The sequence below is a fragment of the Chaetodon auriga genome, chromosome 10 (assembly GCF_051107435.1).
Source record: "Chaetodon auriga isolate fChaAug3 chromosome 10, fChaAug3.hap1, whole genome shotgun sequence".
NCBI lineage: Eukaryota > Metazoa > Chordata > Actinopteri > Chaetodontiformes > Chaetodontidae > Chaetodon > Chaetodon auriga.
In genome coordinates, this window is record NC_135083.1 from 24,355,772 (window position 1) to 24,381,309 (window position 25,538).

General features: G+C 41.9%; 2 protein-coding genes across 5 annotated transcripts; one reads left to right on the top strand and one right to left on the bottom strand.

Moving 5' to 3' along the window:
* The first annotated feature begins 714 nt into the window (after positions 1-714).
* On the top strand, positions 715-8,925 carry LOC143327309 (mitochondrial carrier homolog 1-like). 3 transcript variants are annotated; one of them, XM_076741581.1, is made up of 12 exons: positions 715-935; positions 1,658-1,742; positions 1,821-1,927; positions 2,942-3,004; positions 3,401-3,458; positions 3,766-3,817; positions 4,167-4,226; positions 4,324-4,417; positions 6,646-6,693; positions 6,772-6,839; positions 7,036-7,111; positions 7,333-8,925. In XM_076741581.1, the coding sequence occupies exons 1-12, from the start codon at positions 783-785 to the stop codon at positions 7,405-7,407; spliced, it is 939 nt and encodes a 312-aa protein (XP_076597696.1). In that variant the 5' UTR covers positions 715-782; the 3' UTR covers positions 7,408-8,925. The 3 variants fall into 3 exon arrangements, with proteins under 3 accessions (XP_076597696.1, XP_076597697.1, XP_076597698.1); XM_076741582.1 differs by having other exon boundaries at positions 737-935; positions 2,945-3,004; XM_076741583.1 differs by having other exon boundaries at positions 797-935; positions 1,826-1,927.
* A 3,254-nt stretch (positions 8,926-12,179) lies between these two features.
* On the bottom strand, positions 12,180-24,986 carry LOC143327472 (serine/threonine-protein kinase 38). Of its 2 annotated transcripts, none has more exons than XM_076741826.1 (14): positions 24,945-24,986; positions 22,641-22,778; positions 21,094-21,145; positions 19,897-20,019; positions 19,392-19,475; positions 19,168-19,291; positions 18,310-18,464; positions 17,958-18,060; positions 17,745-17,806; positions 17,145-17,262; positions 16,900-17,023; positions 16,579-16,674; positions 15,751-15,845; positions 12,180-15,632 (listed from the first exon to the last, which is right to left on the bottom strand). In XM_076741826.1, the coding sequence occupies exons 2-14, from the start codon at positions 22,769-22,771 to the stop codon at positions 15,496-15,498; spliced, it is 1,404 nt and encodes a 467-aa protein (XP_076597941.1). In that variant the 5' UTR covers positions 22,772-22,778; positions 24,945-24,986; the 3' UTR covers positions 12,180-15,495. The 2 variants fall into 2 exon arrangements, with proteins under 2 accessions (XP_076597941.1, XP_076597940.1); XM_076741825.1 differs by having other exon boundaries at positions 17,949-18,060.
* Between the last annotated feature and the right edge of the window lie 552 nt (positions 24,987-25,538).

Below are 25,538 nucleotides of genomic sequence, written 5' to 3' on the forward strand. Positions count from 1 at the left end.
TGTGTGTGTGTGTGTGTGTGTGTGTGTGTGTGTGTGTTGTGTGTGTGTGTCCACCGCTTGACCTGAATTGAACATTTAATATACAGGAATTTGCACTAGTGTTGCTTCTATAACATGTAAAAAACAAACTATTACATGGCCAAACATTAAAAGAAAAGAAATGGAAAGACCAAGCATATTTTTTTCAGTTGAGCTTTTTTGTCAAAAAAATAAATTAAAAAAAAAAAAACAGTCCGAATGCGCTGGAATACTGCACATATTATCTGACTTTATCTGACTTTATTGTGCTATTTGAGAACTATTTCGTGAGTGCGTCTCTGCTGCCACCTGTCCTCGCTGTGCGGCACTGCAGATTTTTCTCACGGACTTCTCCTCTTCTTTCTTCTTTTCTGGTGTTTACGTGTTAACATCTGGTCCTGCTGACGCCTGGCTGAGCAAGATTAGAAAAAAAAGTGTGTTCACGTGTGTTTACGTGACGGCACGAGCGTAGAGTCCGCCTATGTGCTATGGTTCCCCTGTCACGTGACAGATATGCTAATTTTTTTTTAGCCAGAATAAGTTCTAGCCATGTGCTCTCTCTCAGTCTCACCAATCGTGTACAATGTATGAAACCTGCAGTTTATTCGAGACAGAGAACAGCTGCCTACCATCTGGCTCCCATCCAGATCACCTCTGAAGCAGGAAATATTATTTTGAAAATTCAAAGCGGAAGTTGTGTAACACTGAGTCTGGCTTGACACTGACCGGCGATGAATCGTCTCCGTCCCTCGCGTTAATTAAAGATGGAATCAGCAGAAAACCTGTCCGATCAGGTTGTCGGTGTGCAGCAGGAGGCTCCACCGACCCCCGTGGACGTGGACAGCGCAGTGTTGCTGCTGGGAGCGGGAGTAACAGCCATCACACACCCGCTGCTGTATGTGAAGCTGCTGATACAGGTAACTGATGCAGCTAGCTAACAGCAACCGTGAGAGTGCTGTCAAAATGCCACAGCTGTGTTGGTTTTTAGAGTCTTCCCTATGGTCGTGTCCATGTACTCATTCATCTTAGCGACCAGACGGCTTGCTGTCTCTCCATCCGTGGTCCTTAACCCGGGCAGAGGAGTTCAGAGTGACCGCAGCGTGCTCTTCCGGTAACCGGGACTGCAGTACGGGAAAGAAAAAGCACGGGGCTTAAAAGCATGTTCCCTTAATTTAGCATTGATCAAACATTTTCGCTCAGTAGTTTTTCTCTAATAAGGTTCCACAGCTGTTTGCCTGTCCTTTCAAACATTTTCTCACTTTCTACCCGAGTCAACATGTGTCCAGCGTCCAGCTGCTTGTCCACACCTGTACTTCTGTCAGCTGCTTGAACTGAATGCACGTCCCAACATCCGAGTGAATGTAGTGTCTACGTAGCTTCCATTTTATCAGCCTGATCAGCAACTGCTGGAAGAGATGGAGCATCTGTGAAGCCTCACAGTGTCCTGACAAAAACACAAGCGTGCCAGAATCTCTCTGACTTCCACTTCTACAATGTGCTCTGTGATATTGACCAATAGAACTTCTCTGTGGCACATCAAGAGATCAGTGATCTTGTGTCGTCAGTCACAGTTGGTCCCTGCCTTTGTACTTCACACAGGTTGGCCATTGGCTGCATTGACTCTCACTGTTGTTTCCAGGTGGGCCATGAACCTCTTCCCCCAACTGTGGGCACGACCATGTTTGGACGAAGAGTCTTGTACCTGCCTGGCTTCTTCTCCTATGGTGAGTGATTATTATTAGTCTGCTCGTTTCACAGCACATATGTTCAGAGCAGGTGACAGGAAATGAACTTGTCCCCAGCACAGCACATCGTGAAGGTGGACGGAAAGAGAGGACTCTTCCGCGGCCTCTCACCTCGCATTGTGTCCAGTACCATCTCCACCGTGGTCAGGAGCAAAGTGAAGCAGGTAAGCAAGGACTGAGACGAAGGCTTTCAGAACCAGTTATTTGCTAATATGAAGGCTGATGCAGACATGGTTTTCAAGTGTTTTCTTGAAATTCATCCATATGTGGGGATCTGAGGGTGAGGATGAACATGCTTACTGCAGGCTGTGGGGGACAGTGGCCAGCTGATTGAACTCAGCAGCCTCTCTGTGAATGAACAGCTGCTCCTCACAGCAGCAGGCTTTGTTTTGTCCCTCATGTCTTTCCGTCTTAGTGAAGAACGCTGTGATGCACTGATGGAGTATAGACTCCATGGTTATTGCTTCACATGAAGTGGGTGTGTGTTTGTCCTCATGGGTACCAAACAGACCCAGTGGGGCATGGACCTCATCCTGCTTCACCCTCATCCCACCAGTGACAGTCTGAGAGGGTGAAGCCTGTATGAAAAAGAATGTTAGCTGCGTACTGTAACCCCAGATTCTCTGAGTAGCTGAAGAAAAAGCTGTTTGGGAGCCGACTGTCCAGTCTCACCTCAACATATTCAACTTATACACATGGTGGGACCGAGGTGGAGTCCATGTAGTGTGTGGGGGGTGGATTAAAAGTCTTCAATGCTGTGTGAGAAGGGATGGACCCACTGGTGATAGCTGTAGAGGGCTGCGCCTGTACTCGCAGTATTTGGAGTTACAGTAAGTAACTCGTGTTTGCACCTGGTCCCGCTTCGCTGTGGTCCAGCCATCAGTAGTCAGGTGTCAGCACGTACACTAAAACGGTAAGAGAGCTCGTCCTCATGTGTGTCCAGTTTGTGTGACTGTCCCTTCATCACAGCTCAACAGGAAAACAGGCCAGAGAAATACAAAAAGGGACTCTTTTACCAAAAGTATACAGTTGGAACATATCCTCCTGATTGAACAGTGTAACGAATGTCATTATCACTATGAGGCTCATTAATAATGTCTGTGTGAGAGGGGTTTTTAAAGCTTTGGACGTGGGGGTATTGTGAAGGGTTGTCAAAGTCATTTTAGTTCTTTTTTTAGCAGGTAGAGCTTCTTTCTAAGAGAGATGACATGCAGACTTCACTCAGGAAAGTGGTCCAAGAGGTGAGAAGTGCTCCTGAATATGATAACTGACCCACAGGTACTGTATCAGCAAGACACATTTACCAGCCTTAAAATGGACCCATTTTTTGGCTGATCCTGCACACTGGAGCTGCTCGGTTATGGCAAAAATCATAATCACGAGTATTTTGGTCAGTATTGAGATCAAGAAATGGTGCACTGCGATTCATCACACGAGACAACATGAGAGCGTCATGGTGAGAACGGAATGCAGTGCAATATTCATTTATCTTGATTATCTCGTTTTCTTAATTGTTGGCAGCCAGAGTTTGACCCGTGGTCCAGCTCCACTGTACTTTCCTTTTTCTCGCTTTACTTTGGAGCAAATCTTTTCAGCGTTGTAACAGTTTGCCTCTTCAAACTGCTTCCTCTCTGCAGACGTCACATGAGATGATCATCCAGTGTCTGTCCAGAGTAGCCACTCATCCTTTTCATGGTATGTCCGCATTAAGTGTCTTTGAATGTGTGGCTGCATTCTGGAAGCTTCCGCCTCATCTACAGAAGCAATGTCACAAGCAGCGTTAGAGCTGGAGCTCATTATTTTCATTCTTGGTTGGATTTGATTTCAGTGAATTGTTCGCTCTGTAAAATGTGAGAACACTGTGAAAAATCACAAACTCTCCGATGTGACGTCCTCAAATGTCCTGCTAGAAGTCATTCGGTATAACAGCGATGTAACGTCATAAAATCCAAGAGGTACTCTGGTTGTGTCGCTGTTCACCTGTTGTGTTTTCCTTTGGCAGTCATGTCAGTGCGCTGTATGGCCCAGTTCGTTGGCAGAGAGGCCACATACAAGTAAGACCACAGTATTTCCTTTCAAGGCTTGAAAACCTTTTTCAAATCTCAGTTGTCTCTACAGCAATGAATACTGGTGACCAACTCAGCAACAGTCCGTGTTGAAGCTATGAAAAATCTTCCTCATCATCAAATCATTGCTGATTATTTATTAAATGTCTAATCACAGAGTTTCCTTTGACTTCTTCACAGTAAGATCACCAGTTTAACACTGTCAATGTGAAACAGCAACAGTAGGAGAAGTGCTGTTTGCATTAAAGGACCAGTGTGTCACGTTTAGTGGCATCTAGTGGTGAAGTTGGAGATTGCAACCAAGCATGTAAGATTAGTATTTGTGTCTCATTTGCAGTGGGATGTTCAGTTGTATCGCCAAGATTTTTAAGGAGGAAGGATTTGCTGGATTCTACGTGTGAGTCATCCATAATTTTCACTGTTCATTAGTGAAATCATATTGACGTTGACCTTTGACCTCCAGCGGTGTGAGCAGTGTTCTGTGTGTTTTGCAGTGGTCTCATACCGCATGTGGTGGGAGAGGTTCTCTTCCTGTGGTGTTGTAACCTCCTGGCTCACTTTATTAACACCTACGCTGTCGACGAAAGTGTAAGTCCAGTACTCTTGTGGCTGGTAGAGGAGAGAGGGGAAGGAAGACATTCATTTTATCATAATATGAACAGCTGCTTTAGAATCGGTCACATTTAAAACACAATAGCTCCTCCTCTGCCTCATATCATCATTAGCAGTGTTCAGAGACTAAAACTAAATAAATCTGTACTTTAATTTGAATACAGTGGTTTGATGGAGTGTACATTCATTTGCATGCAGTTTTAATTCTTTTCTTCTAATGCATTACTTTGAACAGTCGTCAGGTGAGCAAACTGTAACAGAGAGCTCTGCCTGTTTGATTTATGTAAACTCCACACGTCCTCCATCTTAACCTGCTGGCTTGATAAATTCAGTATAATGTACATCTCTGGTGCATTCAGTCACTCTGCTGCTGCCTCAGTCTGAGGTAAAAGCCATTTACAACCGATGGAGCAGATCTCTGGTGCTTCATGTAGCCAATGAAATTCTGAAAACGAGGGTCTGCTGCGTCAGTGAGTAATTTACAGCCAAATTAAGGAATTCAGTCTGAAATGCAAAATATAGTAAATGGCCTGAATATAAAATATATAGCCTACATACAGGATACCCAAAATCTAAATGTAGATATTTATCTCAGTATAGTCAGCTGATGCCTAGACATACTTTTAGAAAAACATATGTGTATAAATGACATCAGTTAAAAGTGGGGTGGGGTGGGGTGGGGTGCCCCTCTCTCTCTTTTCAGCCTCATTTCAACTGACATAAGGGAACTCCCAGGAGAGGTTAAAAACAACTCTGTCATGCTAAGCACACTTAGGATTTGGCGTGATATCACTAAACACACTGGTCGGAGAGATTTTTCATCTGCATCGCAACCTTAAATTAATAATAAAGCTTTCCCTCCAGGCATAGGAAAGAGTATATTCGATGACTGGTACTCAAAGGAATTAAGATTCCCAAATAACCAACCAATTTTAAGCTCTATTGAAAACTTCCTTCTTAATTTTAATGTAACTGCCTTTAATGACAAGAAATTTATTTCTCTTTTTTATAAAAAAAAATAATCTCTTTCAATTCTGCTAACGCTGACAGGACTGGGGAGCTCTGGGAAAAGAATTTGGAGGTGAAAGTTATGACAGAGGCCTGTTCAGAGGCTTTCATATAAGAAGATATTTACATGCTATAGACTCCGGGAGAGTCAATATAGAATTTTACACAGGCCACCGCACACTCCTCACCTCCTACACAAAATGAATCCCCAGATTTCCCCCCTCTGTATAAAGTGTAAAAAAGAAGTTGGAACATATCACCACTGTATTTGGCAGTGTCCATTAATATTCACATATTGGAAAAATATCATTAAAGAGCTTAGCTCTATTTTTCACAAACAGTTGCATTAGATCCAGTATGGTTTCCTCTGAGTAGACCTTGGAGGCAGCTCTCTTTATCCACTGGACCGCTCACTTTAATGTGTAAACTCCTGCTCTTAGCAAGGCGACGTGTTCTGTTCCAGTGGATTCAGGAGAAGCTTCCCTCCATCACACAGTGGTACAGAGAAACATTTGTTTTTCCTATGGAACATATTAGTGCTACTTTGAAAGGTAACAACAATGTCTTCTATAACACACGGCGACCCCTCCCTGATTATCTTCGCTGTGATCTGGTTCATTTATTGCAGAAAGAACATCCGCCCCCCCGTCTTTACAAATAAAACAAGGACTGTTAAATCTCATCCTTTGACATCATCCAAATCAAATCAGATGTGTTTTGATGTAACCCATGTACATTATTACTTTTCTTTTTTTTTCTCCTTTTTTTTGAAATTTGCAAGAGCTGTGTTGTCTGGTTCTTTGTTTGTTTGTTAATGAAAAATCAATAAAACATTATTTAAAAATAAATAAAATATGTAAGATATGAATTATCTGTGGTATTGTTAGCAATTTTTATTGAACTTGGATGAGAGTACGATGTCATGATGTGGTCCCTTTGTGTTTTCCAGCTAATTAGTCCCAGATATGCTCATCTGCAGGCATCTATCTACAGAAAAATTCAGGCAGACATAGAAACATTCTTCACGGTGTTCAAATGTCATGAGTCAATGCCAGTAGTACTTACAGCGAGGTTAGTCATCTAGGCTAATTATACAGGAACTAACAGGGATGCTGAGGGGTTAATTGAACTAAAATAATCAGTTTTCTGTTCCATGGAAGCACACTTTCACCCCTGTCCTTGTATTTCTGTTGCAGTTCAGTCAGGCGTCAGCAGTGAGAAGCTACACTAAGTTTGTGATGGGGGTGAGTTCAACACTCAAACCATTAAATGTGTCTGATATGTGACATTGGTGCATGTTAATGGAGTGTGTTCTTCTCTAGATTGCAGTGAGTGTTCTAACATATCCGTTCATGCTGGTGGCCAATCTTATGGCAGTCAACGACTGTGGGTGAGTCACTCTTTCAAACATTAGTACATTCACTCATTCATAGTTGGCAGAGATGAACATTTTACTGTTGAAATACATGTTTGATGAAACCTGTAGTCATTTCAATCAGACTGGTAACTTGTGCCTAAGAAGTATTTCTAAAATCCCAGCTACGGTCCTGGTGCTTCGGTCTGATTGCTTGTGCTTTGCTCGTCAGCCTGGCTGCAGGTCTTCCTCCTCACTCTCCCATCTTTAAGTCCTGGCTGCACTGCTGGAGTCACCTGAGCCACAAGGTACAGTCACTCTTTCACTTCCATTCTGTTCATTCAACACCTAAAGGACACAGAAGGAAGAGCATTGTCCATTCATTCCCTCACTAAACCAGCTGCATGCTAGATGGTCTACACATCTGATCTGGTGCATCGCTCTGGGACTCCATAAAAAGTTGGTATTTCACCCAGATGAGTGTCGTTTTGCAAAGCGTTTAAAGTGCGTATGTGTCCCCTCGTCTCAGGGCCACCTCTTCAGAGGATCCAGCTTCTTTTTCCGCCGGGTGCCTGTGATGTCCCCGCCCTCCATCGAGGACTGACATCATCATTGTTACATTGGGATGTTCTTCCTCCTCTGCCTCATAAACCTTCTCCAAAGACATGGCCTCCACCCCACCCCCACCCTCTTGCCTGTTGGACTTGGCTGCTGTCATCTAGGTGTAGCAGGAGCAGCAGATGCACAGTTCATGGAGGGCCAGTGAACTTTTCTTTACAGGAGCTTTAGTTCAGTTCAGTGGATGAGGACAGAGGTGATTCTCTTCACAACCAGCTGGATAAATCCAGCAGCTGGAGTCAGTTCAGAAACTACGGTGCAGTGTTTTGTCCTTGACCGCGGTGCCCAAACGTGAATACGCTTCAACTCTGACTTCACTGCTTCGTCTCATGGGGGCTGAAGTAATTCATGCTGAGACAAATATCCCAAACCAGCTGATGGTCTTAACTCATGTTCCCATAGTCATTCATTTTTCTGTTTCTGTGTGGAGGGACAACCAATTCAGTTGAGATGTGTAATCCATCACAGCAAGCATCAAGTCTGACACTGATGTTTGTCAGCGGGACGTTACTGCTGGATCACACAGTACAGTTTTTAAATTCATCTGCACTTTAACTGCATGGCTGTGCAAAAATAATGTCCGATGACAAAAGTGAAGCTTGACATTCGCGCGGTTGGACACAGGAAGCAAGTCTCACTGAGTCTGTCACTTTCACATTGTTACGGAAATGAATGGCTGCCTGAAATGGTAGAAAAACACATCAAAAAAATCTTAAAATTCGATAGAATTTGCAGTTAAGGAGCTGAAATTTGCGTTTAACAGTACACTTGTATTGTCCTTTTAAAGCCAGACTATGTAAGTTGCTGAGTGGTGGCTGCTAATTAAACATTGACAAAACACTGATTTTTGCTTACTTTTTCAAGATCATGCTGAGTCAGTTGCTGTAAGGACATCAGCACTAGGCAGGCTGACCGAGAGCGAGGAGAACGAGGAAGTGTCCGACAGCAGACCCCAGGTCTGCGAGTCATGGCAAGAGTGACTGGTCCCGAGTCACCGGGTGCATCACTTCCTTTGCTTCCCAGCTGTATGAAAGAAAATAGGTTTACTTTAGTGGCCTCTCGTGTGTTAATGTCACTGAGATCTTACTGATCTTACTAAACCCGTAGTGCCATCGAAGCTCAAAAACACTGAATATGTGTGGAACTCCTCCTCCTGAGGACAAGAAGGTCACAGCACCAGAACATCTATGTAAAAAAAACAACTGGAATGAAATTGAATCCACACAAAGTTAAATGTTCAAGTCCTGTTCGAACTTCCTCCTCATTATTTTATGAAGATCTTTAGCATTTTAACATTGGCAAGGTAAGAAAAACTAAAACTAAGTAAAACTCTGATTAGCTAATGTGCTGTTAAAGATTAGCATGCTGTGTTTGGTGACTGTGTGTTTGTGTACTAGCTGACAGGCTAACAGCCTTTTCCTGCTGTCACTCAGGCTCTCTGTTTAGCTGATGAGTATTTCTTTCACAGACATTCTACTAACATTACTTTAAGTCCTGAATGCAGAAAAAAAAAAAAAAAAAAAAAAAAGATTTCCGGCAGAAATGACACACCTCACATCTGCTCAACCCTCCTGGGACTGAGACCACAAAGCAGGAAACAATAACCATGTCTCTTGTGAGGTACAGTGCGTTAACTTCCTGTTTTACATATCACAGATTGTCTGTCTGTGACATGCCGATGCTGAAATGTAGTGTAACAGTAGCGCAGTCATAAAGTCACTGCACTCATCAGATAGTCATCAGATAACACTAGCCACCATAAACCACTGGTCCTAGCAGCTCCAGTCTATAGCAGCACAGCACAGCTGAGCATGGCTGTGTTGTATTGCTGCTAAATTAAATGTAACATTTTGAAGTTGACAGTTGAAGAGTATCTTCTTAGAAAAGTCTGGCTTTAAACTGTCCTTTAAAGTACTGACTGGGCTCCAGTAGCTCACTGGTAGACTGCAGATCATGTATTGAGTCCTTACAGCAGCTTGGGTTCCATTCCTCTGCTGACACCTCTGCTGCATGTCGTCCCCAATCTGTCTCTCTCCACCTGCCACTGTCTAAATTATAAAGCAGAAACACAGTAATAATAATAATCATTTCAGGCAGTGATGACTGTCATTCACACCGCTCACTGTCCTCCATTAATAAGTGTCATTCATATGAAGCCGGATTTGAAGCTGTATGACTGTACAGGACACACTGCACCTGAAGTTTCTTTGCTACTGAAAATCCTGTCTATGTTTCTGTTTCTGGAAACATATCCATATGTGTGGTTTTGCTGAGACTAACAAACAGTTGGATTTTTTTTAAGGAAAATTATGTGAAGACATATGAAAAAACTACGTATAGACTATAGAAATGCATACAGACATGCATGCAAAAACTCTTACATATAGGAAATATGTAGATGTAGGAATTAAGTAGTACTATGTGTCTTGAATTTTAATTTTATACTCCAAAGTTTTAAGAGTTTTGATTCTGCTTGTGTTTTTTAAATACATTTGCGCTGAAACTTTTTTCATTCCATCATCCACAATCTGTGTTACAGTTAAATCTGTCCCCAGAGCACTTATTAAAAGCCATACATGTGTCGTTGCCGGGTGATGTGTCTGTCACCTGAACCGAAGGCCAATCACGCTCGCTCATGGTAACGACGAATGACTGATATTCATATTTTGACTCCAGTGAAGTCCCATCAGCCACGTTGGTGTTTTGATTCATGTAAGTGTTGTTGTGATTGTTTCACTTGTTTATTCTGCTCAGTGTTCAGTTCATGTGCAAAATCCAGGCACCACTTTCCAGTAAGGCACCATTTCTAAGGGCTTTCTACGCTTTATTTATGTAAATAAATAATTTACTAATCAAGCTCAAGGTTTTTATTTGTCGTATGCACAACAATTACAGTGAAGCAGTCACAGGCGATGAAACTCTTCAACTTCCCACTAACAATGCTCCAAAAATAAAAGAAGAGGCAAAAATTGTAAAAAAAAAAAAAAAAAAAAAGTAAAATACTTAGAATGTAAGACAAAAAATAGTGTATAAATAAGAATATAAAGTATATCATGAAGTAAAAGTAGTATAAAGGTAAAGTGTAGCAGGGCTGTGACAGTAGAGTGACAGGAAGGAGCTGAAGCGTTCAGCCTTACGGCCTGCAGGATGAAGCTGCCTCTGAGCCTGGCGGTGTCAAACCGGACGCTGCTGTACCGTCTGCGAGACAGCAGCATGCAGACCAGTTTGTGGCTGAGGCCCTTGTTGATCCTGTTGGCCTTCTTCCTGCACTGCTGGGTGTGGAGGTCCTCCATGGGTGGCAGCTCCATCCTGGTGATGTGCTGTGCAGTTTCCACCACCCTCTGTAAAGCCTTATGGTTGAAGACGGTACAACTGCCATACCAGACACTGATGCAGCCAGTCTGGATACTCTTAGTGTTGCACTTGTAGAAGTTGCAGAGTGTCCTGAAGTCAATGTTGAGCCTCCTCACCCTGCGAAGGAACAGTCATTGTCTCACTGTGCTTGTGATGGTGCTGGTGTGGTGAATTCAGGTCAGGTCCTCCCCAGTGTGAACCCAGAGTAACCTGAAGCTGCTGACTGACTCAAGCGTAGTTCCAGTGATGGTGATGGGGGTGTGTCCTTCTCTCTGTCACTTCCTGTGGTCCACAATCATCCCTTTGTTTTGCTGATGTTGAGATGGAAGTTGTCCTGGCTTGATCACAGACTTGGAGGGCACAGTGGTACTGGATGTGGAACTACAGTCACTGAGCAGCATTTTCTCGTGTTCCTCTGGTCCAGGTGGGAGAGGACAGTGTGGAGGTTGATCTGTTTGGTCTGCACACAGACTGAAGTGGGTCCAGTGAGTCAGGGAGAGAGGAGGCGATGAAAGTTTTGACTAACCATTCAAAGCACTTCAATGATGGACTTTTTGAAACGTGTTTGGACTACAGACTGTGGCAGTGACGGGTTGAGTACGTCTGTGAAGACGTACCCAGAATTAGCCAGTTGATCTGCACACACCTTGAGAGCATGGCCAGGGATGTCATCACATCCAGGTGCCTTGTGTGGATGAATCTGAAGGATCCAGCTTAGAGCCTTTCAGGTCTTTTTTGGGAGATTTTGGCTAAACAGCCAAAGATTTTTAAAACCAAATGTTCTCATTATGGGTATGAACAGTGCTGGTCAGCACTACCTGGCAGTGAATGTCAATTATATGTCAGTACTACTTAGTAGCTGATGGCTTTAATAACAGTTAATGAATAATTTCCTAATGGTGGTCAGACCATTGAAGAACAGCTTTTGAGCTGCTCTGTCAGTGTCTGTTTTACAGCAGCCTGACACTGAATTACCATTCTGCTTTGAATAAATCTGTGATGATCTCAACTCAAGTGTTCGTCAAACTGCAGTTTACAGTTAGGTTTTTCAAGTGTAGGAATTCTAACCATGACTCAGCGTTAATTACACTTTTTAACCATTAAAAGGCCATGCAAGGCCTGCCTGTCACTTTCAGTTTTTTCTTGTCCCAGGAATTTAACAGGTAGTCAACTTGAGAATATTTTTGCTTGTAAGTTTCAAATCGAGTTTGTCTAGTCCTCATTGTGACCCAAGTCTGACTTAAGATCAAGTCACAAGTGGACAGTTCTACCTTGGGCCGTTGCTGTTTACCATCTTAAGACACCTGCGTGCTGCAGGCCAAGCACCTTTCTCTAAGGGACAACTCCTAAACCCTGAAGACACTCAGCTCCCACTCATTCAAATGTGAAGGAGGACACGAGGCATGAAGTGCAGAGTAATTCATTGTCAAATAGCAGAAAACAATACAACAGCCACACGCTACAAAGAGAACAGTGGTTTAAATAGTGTACACCCACGTTCCCCAAACCCCTCACTCCTGACTGTCAGATCACATGTGGTACATGATGACATGAGCAGAGCATACACACACATCTGAGCCTCCCTTGTGGAAAACAACATACAGGTCTCCAAGCATTCCAGCACTGCATCAAGTTTACTGATGCCTGATCACATCCTCACCCACAGTCTCAACTCTCTGTCACAAACAAACACACACACACACACACACACAAAGTGGCATCATCAGCAAGTCATTCCATGTGCTCTATTGCTTTAGGCTGACTGGTAAAAGCATGCGGAGCAGAAGCATTTCAATAACAGACTGTTTACAATAGTGACCCCTGCCATAGCTCCACTGCGTGCTTTTCTAAAATGCTTTACTTCATCTACACACTACCTGAACGCACTAAGTCTTATATTACACACAATAAGAAAAACCTTAAGACTGAACTGTTATATATATATATGGAAGCCCATTTCTGTTAGGAAAAGGGAAGAAAAGATGAAATGTTGGGAATGACCAAGAGTTAGAATTATGAGATGAGATCAGATTTTCTCTTAAGTATAAAACACCAAGTCACTATTAAAGTGAAACTTATTTAAGTCAGAATTGTATGTCAGATTTTGACCTTGAAAATCTCAACATAGTCAGAAATTTTGAGTTGGCTAGTCAAAATGAATGACATCATACCATACATTTGACACAAAACAGAATTTTAAGTCAAAATTATGAGATGTACTGAGTCAAAGTTATGACATACTCAAAACAATTGACTGATAGATCCAAATTCTGAGCCAAGACCAGAATGAAAACTGATGCACTTTGACACAGGATGTCAATTTTTACTCAGTCAACTAATCAGGTCATAATTTGAGTTAAAAAAAACATTTTCACTCACACAAACAGTATGTAACGTCTGCCACGAGGGCCCTCTTAATTTAAAACCATGAAAAACAGTAGTTTGATGACATTGTGAAGGAGCAAGGGATCATGGGAGTTGGGAGCAGAGATGTCCACAGCACAGGTTCTGCATTAAAGTTTAACTCTCGCTGCGGACTTCCTCCTCGCTCTCTGAAGTTTCATCTGGTGTTTGCTGTGTTGTTGCTGGAGGTAACCGAATGAAACGCACCGTTACCGTGAATAAAATGAATGAATGAATGAATGAATGAATAAAATGACTGATTTCTCTGGGTTTCAACATTGCTGGAAACAACAGAGTATTTAAGCATAAAACTCAACAACATATACAACACAGATGGAGTCAGTTTTAGACAATTTAAGGGAGAAATGTTACATACTGTGTGTTTAAGATCTCTTTGAAAAATATTATTTTCACCTTTTCTAACTTTCCTTTCCCATTTTTGGGGAATATGGGCTTCCATAGTTACACCTCATGTGCCAGAACAACCATAAAAAAAAAAAAATAATGACAAAAACAAAAAAAACAAAACATGTATGGTCCAGCTACATTCACACAAACAGCATTTCGGAATTACTGTGGCAAAAAATTATTTTCTCCATGATGCCATAAAACATTTACATTCATTTTAAATGACAGCATTTTGGATATTGTGTTCAGTGGAAAATATTTAGCCCTGTGCTTCTAAACTGAAAGCGTAACTCCACACTGGGTCAGGTTCAGAGGACAAGCAATGCTGCACTGTGGACTTACTCTTTAGAATGTTGAGTGTCTCTTAAACACACACGCACACACACACACGCACAAGTTTACGCAGCCATTCTTGTTAGGACATTGCATTGGCTTCCATGAACAGAAAAATCACTTGTCACTAGTTCATCAACCGACCCAATCCAATGTGTTGTGAATGCCATACCTGAAACAGAGGTGGGGATGAAACCATTATTTATTTCCACAAGGCTGTGTATGTCTGTGAGTCGGTGTCCCTGTTACTGTTGAGATTTCATGGTTTTTAATGGGAACAGTAATATATAGAGTGGGTCAGGTCTACCCTGCTTTTGGCCACTGCTCACTCTACAAGAACTACACTGGTTGAACTTTGAGTGGGAAGATGTTTTGTTCCATGACGATCACGGGTGGCTGTAGCTCAGGAGGTGGAGCAGGTCGTCCACTCATCACAGGGCTAGTGGTCCACATGTAAAAGTGTCTTTGGCCAAGACACTGAATGCCAAATTACTCCCAATGGTCAGGCCAGCACCCTGCATGTTAGCTTGGAGCCATTGGTGTGTGTGTGTGTGAATGAGCAGCAAACATCTTGTAAAGCGCTTTGGATAAACACACTATATAAATGCAGCAATTTCCCATTTATATCTAGGCTTTCCCACCCTGGTGACACTAAAACCTAAGTCTGCAACAGGTCCATGGCATTAAAACAGTAAAATGTAGACATTTGTGGGGTACCGGATAACTTCACTTTGGAAACCAATCTAAACACAAAACCAGTGAGCTGTAGACCTGACAGGACTGGAGCTGGATAAAACATCATATAAGGTGCTGAAGGTATTTGAACATAAGTGGGTCATTGTGAAAATGTAACAAGACTCAACAAAATGCACCATTCTCATATATTCACTCTTTGCAACATGCAATCTTGCAAATATCAATCTATAAAACTACAATTTTAAGTTACAAGAAGTGACATGACAGAGATCAAGCAGAACATCATTCAGCTCAGTCTTTGGTTGGGTAATCTTAAGAAGCCAGCAGCACTTTAGAGAAGCCTCATAGTGAGCTCTTGTAGAAAACAACAAGAAACATTAGGACAGAATCCCTGAAGAGCACCTGATTCACATCAAGTGGTGACTTAACGCAATGTTTCAGATGACAAGTCAACATAAATGGGTAAGTGGAGTGGATGTCCTGTTTGGAAGGAGAAGAGCCCTTGGTATGTCCAACAGACTGATGCTGGTTTATAGAGGGAATGTAAATGATGCTGGTGTCAGGTGTAAAGACATCCCACTGCATCCACTGGTGGAAAAGGCAAGTGGAGAGAATCACAATCACTTTAATCCCAATTCGGAAGCGTCAGAGAATGTAAAAACCTGCGGAAATGAAGGCAGCAGTTCCTATGGTGGAAAGCAACAGACAAAATTTAGCCCCTGTATTATTTGCAGGGTCCTGTGTGACGAGAATCCTCATCACTCAGGCACCAGTGAACGAACAGAGTTCGCCTTTCAGGGCTGAAGTTCCTCAGACAAAGGGTTTGGACGACTCATTCAGGTTTCGTGGTGGTGCTGGTTAAAAGCCTGTCTGAAAGGGTTCATCTCTTGCCTGACTTCATGTAGGACGGTATGGCTCCTCGAGCAGTCAAGCCTTCGAAGCGTTTGTAGGTGTAGTTGATGAAGACCCAGTCCTTGTTCTTCAGGTCGGCCTCGGTCTGATTAGATACTGGGGCGACTGGAGAGGGAGGAGCAGGAGATGGAGAAGACATGAGGAAAAAGAACAAACATTAACATATGACATGACGACACTGGCACAAAATGTGAAACATGTTACACAGAAACAGACAGCATACCTGTTGGTGTGAGGATATCTGAATCAGGGAATTCATCAAAGTTCGAGGTGTCGTCGATGCTTTTGATCTCTATGGGAATGGCAGCAGGTCTCTCTCTGGACAACAGAAGTCAGAGGAAAGAGTTGGACACTTCACCAAAGCTGCCAATGGCTTCCCTTATCTGGATCTTAACATTTCTATGATGAATTCATCACTCATGACAAACAGTGAGAATATCTCTGAGGTGACTTGATGAATGCTTCTCTCATCACCAAAACAATCACAAAATCTTCACCAATGTACATCAGAGGGGTTTTCCATGAAGTTGGTCTTATTGCGAAGAGTCAGCAACAGCTCCTTTACCACTGGGTAGTATGGGTATATTTTCAGGTGATTACACACTAATGAAAACATAATAATAAGTATCATATTCCATTTCTGCCATATTCTGCCACTAGAACCCCCCCCTCACTGGAGCAGCAGAGAATTGTGGGCATGGCTCAAGAGCACTTGAGTGGTGGATACATCTACACACTATGATCAAATGTATTATTGCACTCTGAGCACATTAACTAATAAATGACAGAGACACAAAACTCTGGAGATTTCTCCCTTTCAGTGGATTTAGAACACACATCTGGAAATTCACCACCCTAAGGACACTGCGCCCGGTTACAGCTCAGTCCTGGCTCAAAGCAAAAAAAAAAAAAAAAAATTCTGTACAGACATAGTTGTTTACATAGTCTGTGAAAACGTCTACAATATCAACCATCTAAGACCATCGAAAGATTCCAAATGTCTCACTGTAATAACTGTCCTGTAACATGAACACGTGATAATGGAGCCCACCTGATATGGTCGTAGTCCACCCCCTCAAAGAACGGATTGGACTTAATCTCCTCCACACCTGCAGCACCAATCCTGTGTTCCTCCTCACAGCAGAACCTGCTCACAACATGTGTTCACTTAATATCACACACATTCAACAACTCAAAAAAACCCATTTTAGGTGCTATTAGATATTAGATACAGAGGACATGCTCAAAATAAAACAATGCACTCTATATGCAAAACAAGTACAATCACAGATCTCTGTGACTAACAAGTTGCTGCATCTATTATCACTGTAGAAGTGAGAGTGGTGAGAGATGAACGGAGGTGTATTCCTGCCTGAGAATGAGGTCTTTGGCCTTCTCTGATATAGGCACTTCTGGAGGAAAGGTCAGTGTCTCACGCCAGTTCATCACTTTCCTGTATGTCTCCTGAGGTGTCTCTGAGCAGAATGGAGGGTAGCCTGCAGACAGTGAGGACAGCAAAAAGACGAAACAACATTTCCATCACACCTGGTCTCGCCTGGACTGAAACCCCTGAATTTAAATAAGGTGGACACTGATCCATCATGTCTGAGTTATTACCTATCAGCATCTCATACATGATGACACCCAGGCTCCACCAATCGCAGAGCTTGTTGTATCCATTTTGCATGAAGACCTCTGGAGCAATGTAGTCTGGGGTTCCTACTGTGGAGAAAGCCTGGCATGGGCGAGGAAGAGTGGCGAAGAACAGAAGGCAAGTTAGAGGCTATTTTCAATGTCACTGTCAATATGATGAGCAGTGGCAATGAAACCAAAACTACACTTTTTAGATTGAGAAATAATCATTTACAGGCCTCTTTTCCTCCTCTGAAAAAGGTCAACTTGCCAAATGCTAAAGGTTGGCATAACACAGTAAGATCTAAATAACATACAGTCCGACACTGGCAAAATTTGGATTTAAGTCAGCAACTATCTGATTGGAAAAGTAAACAAGCTTAAGAATTTGACCAGACATCCAATGCCAAGTTTGTGTGATACCCAACCAGGACAATTAGCTGATTTACTGCATAATAAAAACATGCAATATTGACACATTTTCTTTCGAACTGTGTTGCACACACCCATATGTTCCCTTCATAATCTCTGCAATCGTGGATGAAAAGCCAACCTTTGGGTAATCACATCTCTGGTCAGACCTACCAGCTGCCTCCTGTTCCTCTTCCAGGTCTCTGCTTTCCTCTTGGAGTTCATGTTCTGGAAAGCTGTGGAGATAAGACAACTCAGTATCCAAAGAAAGCTGAAAGATTGGTGTTTCAATGAAATGAGCCATAAAAAATGAACAAATTCAAGTGGCTGAGGTTGCATGCAAGCTATAATTGAAAGAAATAGAGGAGGTTGCCTGACTTTGCTTACTGAGGTCACTGGGCAGGCTGTGGTTCAGGTTCTTGTAGAACTCAGTACGGTGTGCCCTCTTCAGCCCCGTGCAAAGGCCGAAGTCAGACAGCTTCACATGACCCTGGAAACGCAAAACACAATATTACACTGTAACTACTGAACGGACAGAATTCAAGTGCAGGAAGTAAACTCTCCAATGCCATCAGTCTCCAGCTGAGCACAGAGGTACCACCAAACTAATTAAGCTGACATAACAATCTCTAATTACTATTTCCACTTGGAGTCACAACACCAAAGGTTGAGAAACAACTTGTAAGTTACATTAAAATGGACACAATAATGATGGACAAGGTAGTTAAACATGACTCACCCTGGAGTCCAGCAGCAAGTTGTCTGGTTTGATGTCTCTGTGAATGAAGCCCAGCTGATGGATCGAGTCAATGGCCAGCACCGTCTCTGCTATGTAGAACTGAGTAGCCTCTTCTGTCAGAGTGTCCTTCTTCATCAGCAGGGTCATCATGTCTCCTATGTCACAGCAACAGCAAATACTACGGTCACACTGGCCCTCGTCATGTTGTAATGTTGGACAAAAGCCTTCCCTAACAGTCCCTGCTCCAGTGGGAGAACTGCCTCATGGGTCAGAGACTTAGGGGGCGCGGTTTGCAGGGTTGACCATCACTGATTGGTCAAACATAGAAAAAACAGCTGCTTTGTGTATTGCTTTCATTCATAAACCAATTAAATCCTCAGGAGCACCATTGATATTAGGATGAGGACATTTCTCATTGTTTATGAATGTTTTAAAACCATGTTAGTCTTTGCTGTCAGATCTGTGACTCCTTTCACTAAAAGGAGTAGCGGTCGAGCGAGCTAGAGAGTGAATGAGAGAGGGATGAGAGAGAGAAAGAGACTAAAGGAGAGAAATCAAATTTAACGTTTCAAAAATGGACATCGTTTTTGAATCCATGATCTGTCTGATTTCACTAATATTCTTGGTTCCTCAGATGTAGTGGAAATGCACACGGGAATGGACAAACGTTGTTCCTGAGATTATCTTCTCTGGTTCCATAGTTCTTAGAACTTTATTAGCCAAAATCATGAAGATCTTTCCTGGTTAGAAGTAAGTTGCAGTGCCAGAACACCTGTGTTAAACCAAAGGTTAGCTGGTTTGTGATAGGTTCTGGTCTCCCAACTGACAGTATTATGTTGTAGGGTTAGAGGGTCATACCTCCAGGCAGGAACTCCATGATGAGGTAGAGGTTCATCTTATCCTGGAAGCTGTAGAACATTTTGACCACCCACAGGCTATCAGCCTCTACCAGAATGTCCCGCTCAGCACGGATATGACCAACCTAACAAAAAGAGAGGGCCACACACACCAACACACATTAGGCTTGAAGATGGCAAATGGAATCAAAGCAACATTTAAGTGTATGTGTTTTGCTGCCTCACCTGCTCTTTCTCCAGCATGTCAGCTTTGCGGAGGATCTTCATGGCATAGACATGACCGGTGTCTTTCTTTTGCACCAGACGAACCTGGAAGCAAACACAACAAAGCTCTTACCAACCTGACAGAGGGACAAATAACACTTTATAATATAACAGTACTGAAAGAAAGTCATAGAAAACATAAGTGTGGAGCATTTTGCCTGATTGTTGACTTGCTCTGATTTTGCTGATTTGGTCATTCTTTGCACTATGGGTAAGTAGGCTACATAGTTAAAAGGTTTTTTCCTTTTTTGTGTGCTTTAATAGTGTTTATTGTTGATATACAATCGAGAGTCCGCACAGAGTGTTTTATTTGGAAAATTTACCAGATTCTCTATGCCGTTCTTATGTTTTTGAAGGTGTGTTGGTTTTTGCTATAGCATTATATAAGTACTGTGACCTGTGCTTGAAAACTGATCACAATAGCACAAGGGAATCACGTTTCAAGTACTATGTAAAAGGTTTTTACCTCTCCAAAAGCTCCTCGGCCAATCACCTTGAGAGACTCAAAGTCCTCCAGCCCCAGTCGAGTGCGCTTCAGGCGCAGAAACTCGGTCTCTTTCCGTGCATGCTGCGAACGTCGCATACGTTTCTGCAGAGCAGAGAAACTACTTTTAAAAACACCATTCTGTGTGATGCACACTAACTACTTCATTCATTAATAAATGTATGTTTCTAAAGCAATGACTGAAATTCACTATTATACAATTCCTCCAAGAATTTAAGATCTTATGATGACAGTGCAATAAGAGTGCTGTCACATGTGCACATGACATTAGCTAAAAAGCTTGTGAGGACAATCATTATAAATGCTTAATATTCATTCACAGGAAATAAACACTGAGCATATTATAGCACTGTTCGAGCAGACTGACAAACACTGTAGGCACATCCCAAGTCTTTTTAACTGTATCCACATTTCTCTCGCTTCATCTTTTCTTTGTATCTTAGTTCCTCCCTGCGAGATGAATGGACAGACACAAGGAAACCATGTGAGAAGAAAAGAAATGAGGAAATATATTTTGAAAGAAAAAAGATGCCCTTTCCTCGTGAGTCTCATGAAGACGTTCGTTTCGGATGATGGCAGCATCTGATCACAGCTGGATCAGCTGTTCGTTGGCTTTAACAGCTGTACAGTTTGGATGAATGTGTCTGTGCTAATGCTAACAAAGACACACAGTTATCAGAGCCAGAGTAGCAGTATCCTCTCTCTGTGGCCTGTAACCTGTTTAACAAACACCTGCACATGAAGAACAACCTTCATTCTGCATTTACACTGTGAACTGAGTCCTGCTCGGAGGCACAGGAACCATTTCTACTGGCAGAGTGCATTTAGAATATTTATTCATTATCTGCATCTGTATTTATTGATATTCTGAATGTGGAGTCATTATTTTATGACCCAGAATATGATTATGGTGTCTTTTGAACACTAGAAATCATTTATTTGGCTGAATGTTTCAGTGAAATTGAAATGATGTAACCCATATCCCCAAGGCTCATCAGCCTCATGTGTGACAGCCCTCAAGATAGCAGACAACAACAACTTTCAGTTCAAGCAAGGAAATATCAAATAAGAGACTTGGGATGTACCCTGTGAGTGCATTCTCCTACACTGCCACAAAGCATGCTGGGAAAACACTGCAGGAGTGTGTCTGTCCCTCACCTCTTCATCAGCCAAGCCTTCCTGATCCATCACTTTCTCCAGCTTCTGCTGCCTGAAAAGACAATGTATTACCAGTCACAAAGTAGTACACACACACCACACAATATCAGTGATGATGGCAAGAAGGCAAGAAAAAGGTGCCTGCACACTTTGCATTATGTTTTCATAAGGGATATTTAGCATGTACCCAAAAAGGCCCACATATAGACTGTTGAATCCCAGGTTGGTCCTAACATCAATTACAGCAGCTGTCAAAAGTTTGGACACACCTTTCTATACAATGGTTTCTCTTTATCCTTAGACTTAGCGAAGCATGCAGGAGGAGGTGTGATGGTGTGGGGGTACTTTGCTGGTGACACTGTTGGTGATTTACTAAAATTCAAAGCTCTCTGAACCAGCATGGCTACCACAGCATTCTGCAGCCACATATTATCTCATCTGAACACACCTCCAGGCTATGAAAGACGTGGGCACAAAACAAGATGTCTGGACTTTGTAAGTGTCAGAGCAGAGTTTTGGCTGAAGTTAGTGATCAGTTTCAGTAGTCTGTTCATTACTTAGTGTTTTTAGGTTAATCTTTTTGGGTATTTGACCAAGAGGGAGAGTGATGGAGTGCTGCATCAGAAGACCTGGCCTCCACAATCATCCAAAGTAAACTAGGTGGCTACTTTGAAAAATATAAAATACAACATATTTTGTTTTGTTTAGACTTTTTTGTATACCCCTTAATTCTGTATGTGTTCTTTAATTGTTTTGATGTCTGCAGTATCAATACACAATGTAGAAAAATTAAAAATTAAGAAAAAAAAACAGTGAATGAGAAAGTGTGTCCAAATTTTTGACTGGTACTGTACATCAAAATGTCTCAATCAAATTATTTCCAGTGTTGACAGCACAAGACTTATATATACATACATAACAATCAAAAGGATGAAATCAAATACTTCAATTCTTTGACTTAGTATATTACTACACCCTACACTTGGGCTTGGATTCTAGAAGGTCATTACAGAAACACAGTGTTATAAGCTCGAGGTTTGGAGTTTGAAAGATGCAAGTAGTACGAATTCCCACCAGTGAATGATGACATTATCTTTTACGTTTTCCTACTGTGACCATCAAACCAACATATGTACTGAACCACGCATTTTGTGTATCCTTACACTCTTAACATCAACATCATCATCATCATATGATTGAAATCTGCACTGAAAAAATGTCAAGGAAAAAATAAATCATCCAGCCACTATACTAAACAAATCAGGAGTATACTCTGATGACAACTCTGATAACAGGAAGTGGCCTAGCCTCAACTTAACTGTGACATAACACACACTCCCTGATGAAACACATAAAAAAAAATGTGAATAATGTTTATTTATGTGTGTTTGTGTATCAAAACATAAGCAGAAGCAGTAATCACTTTTCAATTTCAGTGAGAATTAAATTGTTAGAATGCTTATAGCACCACGATCATCAAAATTCAGTGTGCAGTGCAGAGTGCTACAAAAAGCCAGTGTAGAGACACTCAAACGTTTGGATGTTACCTCATTTCTCTCTCCTCGTGCTGGGCAATGAGGTTACTATAAAAGTTCTCCAGGGTCACTTTGGCCATGGTGACCCGCTCCTTGGTGTGGTTACTCATGGAGGAGCACGAGCTCTGGCCAGTCATTGCCATGCTTTACCTGGAATGACACACAGTCAATGACGTGAGCAGAGAGCAAGTCCACAGTACAATACATGATGGCTGGCATGATGGCTGGCACACAGCGGAGGAAAAACACTGGACCACTGAGGAGCAAGAGATAAGATGGGCTAATGGAGGGCTGAAAAAAGTGTATTCTATTAAAATGTACTTGTTATGCTAAGGTTGTATGTTACATTACTGAGACGAGCACAAAAAAAATTCATACTATGAAAGGAGATGACTGCTGGCCAAGAAAAAGAGGAAGGAAAGGAGCTGGCTCTGCTGTCTGAGAGCAATGTTGACAACATTGTGACAGAGCAGCTATGAAGAAATGATGAGGAAATATGATTTGTGCAAGCACAAACTCGTCAGTGAGATAGACTGGGCTTGGAGGCCAGCTGGATCCCAATCAGTTTCTAGGCTTAATGCTTACTTCATAAACAGGTACTAACAGGTAGTATTACAGGTAGTGGCAACATAATCATGACACAAAATCCTTCAGATAAGTGTATTTTCTCACTTAATTAGTATACTGTCAATACTGTGAATTCTGCTGTGGTGGACTCACAATGATTTAAAAATAAAGAATGGCACAGTAGGTAAATTCATACCAGCAGAACTATTTACATGACATTATATTGGTAGGAGGAGTATGGAGCCTATACAACAATAGTAGCAAATCAATTATTAGATCAGCTATTTGACTAACCAAGACATAGTGTGTTGAGATTCATTGTGGCACACTTCACAACCAAATGCATTGCGACCAAAGTTGCAAGCAATACTAAACCAGTTTTGGTATGTTCTGCTCTAAAGGTTGGAAAAAGGAAGAACTGAAACTCCATAAATCACAGTAACATAATTTTCAAATTAACTTTAATACAAGACTCACATACCTACATTGAAACCTACTGGATTCTCTAATACTTTCACTGAACCCATCATTTAACGTTGTCCTGTAGTCTTTATGTTGATCTGACAGCGATCCTTTCAAGCTAGTACAGACGACTTCACTCTATGGAAAACATGTTCAAAAATCTGTGGTGGTTAGAATTTAGCACGCCTAAATTAGAGCTCGTTAAATTAATTGCACTTCAATTAATATTCGCCACCGTTTGTATTACTACATGAATTGTGATATATGCGCTTTATATGATAGAACACGGAACTATACAGCCCACAACCGCAGCTTTTGTAAGTCTAACAAAAGTCTGGGAAGAACAGTAAAATGTACTGTCAGAACTGCTATTTTATGCCATAGGAATCCGGGATGTTGGCGAAAACGCAGACCGGGAACCTGATACTGGTCATTAAGTAAAGAGTTTGGCGTAAACGTTATGTATTATTGTGGCCGAAAGTTACACTAGTACAGAACTTCACCGAGAGCTCATTGTCGCCTCCTCCATTACAACACAACACAAACATACAGTTATGGTGGCTATTCAGAAACCTGAGTGGTGTCATGTAGCTACTTTAGTTCAGCTCTTGGCGAAACTGGACTGACCCAGCTAGTGTCAACAACACATATCGCTAGCTACTAAAGTTGTTTGTGTCGGTTGCAACGTAGCCATACGTTCAATAAACTACGTAAACAGTAAAATGAACAGAGTGTATTTTACCTGAATACTTAATATACTTTATCGTAACCTTAGCTCAATTATAGTTTATAATTTCAAGTTGGTGCAGCTTCCGTTAATCTACAGCTTCACAAACAAATGCTTTAACCTGCTAACACTAGTTAGCTAGCAACTTAGCTATTAAAGTTCTTGGCTGCGTCAAGTTGAGCAGTACAAAGTATGAATAACAATGAATACATCTCTCAAAATAAAACGGCCATGTTTATACACAGGCCGTGTCGGCGCCTCGTTGTCACTCTGAATTTTACTTTGATATCCCTCACCGGAATTCTAAACTGCTACTTCCACACACTTGACAACTTGAAGTTCCCATCTGTCCAAAGCGAATAGCTAAGGGAAAGTTAGCTAGTAAACGTTAGCTACTTATCTGCTAAAATGGCTTGAGTCGCTTGTACTGAAATAGACGACCTTAAGACAGAGGACGTTCACAGTTCATTTTGTAGGATAATTGACTAAATAAACCGTAAAACATATTGTCTTCTAGTTCTAACATTTTGTATTTTCATAGTTGGTCTTTGTTCGCTTACCTTGGTCGAAGGTGCGGTATCTGCCGTCTCTTCCTCTACTTTGCTGAGTGTTGCGTCAGCAACAATGTGAACTCATCACGACACCTAGTGGCCTGCGCGTCGTCGTCTTTTTCTTGGGGTCTGCCACAGATGATGAGAAATCTCTCCAAACAATAACTGTATGTGAACAACTTGTACAGTAAACAGGGATTAATATTTAATATTTGAGCAAGGACTATATTCTTAAAAAACTGACAAATATTGGATGAATAAACAGATTTCGAAAAGATAACACTTCCTCTGTGTGCGTTTTGATTGAACAGTTCAGATTAACAACATGTCTGGTGTGAGTGTAAGGTAAACAATCAGGGCCGTCGCGAGGCCCTGTGCGAACTTGGAATGCGAGGCCCTGCACGTCACACAGACACAGCTATTCTAGTTCTACTGCACGCAGAATCCCTTCTCAGTACGTTTTTATCAAGTAGAATAATACAGCATAGTCATACACATAGTCTCAGCTATATGACTTTTGCTATTTATTTCAAGGGGGGGGGGGTATCAACTGTGCAACGAGTGGCTTTACATCAAGTCAGCTCAGTCACTTTATTTTTGGCA

Bases quoted from the DNA above. Each gene is read 5' to 3' on its own strand.
- LOC143327309 (XM_076741581.1), top strand. From the start codon at position 783: ATGGAATCAGCAGAAAACCTGTCCGATCAGGTTGTCGGTGTGCAGCAG. The intron at 4,418-6,645 runs GTAAGTCCAGTA...TTTCTGTTGCAG, and splicing joins CCTACGCTGTCGACGAAAGT to TTCAGTCAGGCGTCAGCAGT. The intron at 6,694-6,771 runs GTGAGTTCAACA...GTTCTTCTCTAG, and splicing joins ACACTAAGTTTGTGATGGGG to ATTGCAGTGAGTGTTCTAAC.
- LOC143327472 (XM_076741825.1), bottom strand. From the start codon at position 22,771: ATGGCAATGACTGGCCAGAGCTCGTGCTCCTCCATGAGTAACCACACC. The intron at 19,292-19,391 runs GTGAGGCAGCAA...TCTTTTTGTTAG, and splicing joins ACATGCTGGAGAAAGAGCAG to GTTGGTCATATCCGTGCTGA. The intron at 17,263-17,744 runs GTAGGTCTGACC...CGCCCATGCCAG, and splicing joins AGAGGAACAGGAGGCAGCTG to GCTTTCTCCACAGTAGGAAC.